Genomic DNA, 3,732 nt, shown 5'->3' on the forward strand with positions numbered 1-3,732 from the left:
CTTCCCGTATGGAGAGTAATGGCGAAGGTTACTACAAGTTAACAGAACTCTACTACAAGTTGACATAACGTTACTACAAGTTAACAGAACTCTACTACAAGTTGACAGAACATTACTACAAGTTGCATGAATTTGGGAGACATTTACCATGAAAGACAATCTAGAGTAAAATGAAACAAGATACACAAGTAATTTACAAACAACAGAAATGGTGTTTATATCTCCACTGACCGAGAGTGCTGTGACTTGAGAAAAATACGCCTTTTGTGTTATTCGAATGATTCCATAACAACTTTTTGTACGCGCTGAAGAAACTTTTCATTGGTTTCTATACTGTCTTCAGATTCTCCTTCCAGCCAATAGGTGAGTATTTTTCCTTTTCCCTGCAGTAACAGATAATGATTTGATAATATGTATAGTTTGAAATACCCTTCAATGTTATCATTTTCCTAATTATTATTCTTAAAATCAAAATTGGCTTATCATGAAAACATTAATCCTTTGTTTGTTTTATTAAGTACAAAGCTGCACAATGGGATAGCTGTGTGTGTGTGTGAGCTCAAAGCAAGGATCGAACCTTGAAGTTTAACGTTATAAGCTTTCAAGTTTACCGCAAACTCGCCGGAGGACGGGTGCAAAGATTGATAGGTTATATTTTATATTTTTTTAAGAATTATTTTAATTTACTTAGAGATAGAAGGAAAAACAAGTACTTGATATTTTGAAATAAATCCAAATGCTGGGAATTACTGAATGAATTTTATAATGTTAATGAAAGTCTGACTAATATTTAAATCAAGTAACTAAATTATGTATGACTTGATTCAGTCATTGAAATCAAGTAAGATAAAATTAATATTGAAAGATGGTAATCTTATTACTCGAGAACGGACAGACACACCTAAAATGGAGTAAAACATGCAGGAAAGTCTTCGGGTACTCACCACGACAAATAAGTTATTTGTACTTTGCCCACCGCGAGTATCGAAACCCGTTTTTTAGCGTTATGAGTTCCCACACGTACTGCTAATTTACACGTTAAAAATGTTTGATTTAGAGAAATAAAAAACAAGTTTATTATATAATTTTCGCTCAAAGCTACACAAAGAGCTATCCCTGTATCACCATCTCTTATTTTCAAATGATAAACTAGAAGGAAGGCAGCTAGTCAGTAGCACCCACCGCCAACTGTTGAACTACTCTTGTGGGAGGAATAATTGGATTTGACCGTCACTCTTCCAGAACACCCACTGCACGTGTACGATATAACAACTTAGCCACGCCCAGTTGTGTATTTTCAAGCAGCCAACTGAGGTATGAATATCCATAACGAATTAATCGCATATCTTGTTACACGACAGGATACTCTGGGGTACACAATTATTGTAACGTATTCTATTTACTGTAAGAGTATTTTGACGGTTTGTCACATTACTTTATATTTTAATATCACGTAATATTTGTTAACATACAGTACAAATAAATTAATGAATTATTATTATTTTGTTTTAATGTTGTAAGTAACAAAACATGAAGTTGACACTTACCTTTAGCTCAACCTCCCCTCTTGTTGACATAATGAATGTTCCAAAAACATCTAAAATAGCCTTTGAAGTAGGGCTAACATGGATTTTGTTTGCTGAAATATAAAACAACAACACTTAAAATAAATAACTACACACGCGTTTTGAGAATGAGATGTAGTGTTTTAGTATTGTAAGAAATATAAATTTACCAAATATTTCTGTATTTAGATGGATAAATATGTATTTGATGGCATGAAAAGAAGGTTTGGGTTTGTTGTGAGTTTCGCGTAAAGCTACACCAGGACTATCTGCGCTAGCCGTTCCCAATTTATCATTGATAGATTAGAGGGAAGGAAGCTAGTCAACACCTCTCACCAACAACTCTTGGGCTATTCTTTTACCAAAGAGTAGTGGGATTGACCGTCGTTTATAACGTCCCCATGACTGAAAGGTCCACAGAAGTAGGTTTTTGATATCTATGACATGATTGAAGTTTGATCGTAGCAGAAAGTTATGTTTGTGATGGAACGAGACATAACTGTAAGTGTCTGAAATGTATTTCTAAATATATGATTTTTTTCTATTTGATCTGATATTTACCAATAAAGATAGTTATTGGAAAGATGAAGAAGCCAGGCTATTCAGCCATACAGAACGTCATGTCTTTACCTTAACACCCAGATGACAAACGGTCCCTGATTTAATCACACAGAAAACAAAATGACTGCCCCTATGACACGTTGGGCAGGGAATCCCATTTTGGATGTGAATGTCACTGGAAACATCGTTAGTCCTGGCCCCTGGATCTTTATGGGTCAAGCATTGCATGCCCCTAATGTGGAAATACTTAGCTTGTGTAACACCCACCAGGACTCGCCTTTTCCACCCACACTTTGCACATTCGATATTCTAGGAGAACTCTACGGAGCATTGAATTGAAACTTGTCATATATTCACGTCTTTATAAGCACAGAATACTCTGTAAACATTAGTTGCACACTCTATAATATATGGTAAAGCACCATTATTAAGTATGGTGCTGGTTGCATACCCTCTAAAGGGTCATGCCCAGTCAAGCTGTTTTTCTCTATACCTGTTTTGGTCAGGCACCATTCTTAAGCATGAAACTTAAGTTCTTGCTATTGTTCACCAGGTAACATATATCATATTACCTACAGCTGTTGACACCTTCGTTGTTTCCACGTGCAGGATATGCCATTATTGCAAGTCAGTACATATATATCATGAACTAAGATATTTAAACATGAAAAATTGAACGCAAAATATTATTGTTCGATGTGATTAATTGTTGTTATTAATTCGTAGTTTGAAAGCCCTAGTAAGCCTAAGAGAACTTTAAAATTTTACGTACTTAACTATTTGTTCCCTTTCTTTAGGCTACGAATATGTAAGATTCAGAATGTCCGCCATGTTTGTCTGGTCAGCTGGTTATAGACAATTCATCTTCTCATAGGGGAAGCCGTATTGACAGTGTCACCAAACTAACCATGACAGCATTACACAAAACTGAGATAGAAAACTCATTAACTTGTAGTAATGTTCTGTCAACTTGTAGTAATGTTCTGTGAACTTGTAGTAATGTTCTGTCAACTTGTAGTAATGTTCTGTGAACTTGTAGTAATGTTCTGTCAACTTCTAGTAATGTTCTGTCGACTTGTAGTAATGTCTGTCGACTTGTAGTAATGTTCTGTCAACTTGTAGTAATGTTCTGTCAACTTGTAGTTGTGTTTTGTTAACTTGTAGTTGTGTTTTGTTAACTTGTAGTAATGTTCTGTTAACTTGTAGTAATGTTCTGTCAACTTGTAGTAATGTTCTGTTACCTTGTAGTAATGTTCTGTCAACTTGTAGTAATGTTCTGTTAGCTTGTAGTAATGTTCTGTTAACTTGTAGTAATGTTCTGTCGACTTGTAGTAATGTTCTGTCGACTTGTAGTAATGTTCTGTCAACTTGTAGTTGTGTTTTGTTAACTTGTAGTTGTGTTTTGTTAACTTGTAGTAATGTTCTGTTAACTTGTAGTAATGTTCTGTCAACTTGTAGCAATGTTCTGTCAACTTGTAGTAATGTTCTGTCAACTTGTAGTAGTGTTCTGTTACCTTGTAGTAATGTTCTGTTAACTTGTAGTAATGTTCTGTTAACTTGTAGTAATGTTCTGTTAACTTGTAGTAATGTTCTGTCAACTTGTAGC

The 3,732-nt window shown here is 34.9% G+C and overlaps 1 protein-coding gene across 1 annotated transcript in view; it reads right to left on the bottom strand.

The window, feature by feature from the left end:
• Nucleotides 1–258: 258 nt before the first annotated feature.
• The window catches only part of LOC106468249 (atrial natriuretic peptide receptor 1-like), a gene marked incomplete at its 5' end in the record, with an annotated part of 18,083 nt that continues 14,609 nt past the window's right edge, over nt 259–3,732 (bottom strand). The window contains 2 exons of the mRNA XM_013928666.2: nt 259–383; nt 1,548–1,639. Coding sequence (XP_013784120.1) covers nt 270–383; nt 1,548–1,639 — 206 coding nt within the window. The remainder of the gene's footprint in view (nt 384–1,547; nt 1,640–3,732) is intronic.

This window comes from Limulus polyphemus, unplaced genomic scaffold (assembly GCF_000517525.1).
Source record: "Limulus polyphemus unplaced genomic scaffold, Limulus_polyphemus-2.1.2 Scaffold2934, whole genome shotgun sequence".
In the NCBI taxonomy this organism is placed as follows: Eukaryota; Metazoa; Arthropoda; class Merostomata; order Xiphosura; family Limulidae; genus Limulus; species Limulus polyphemus.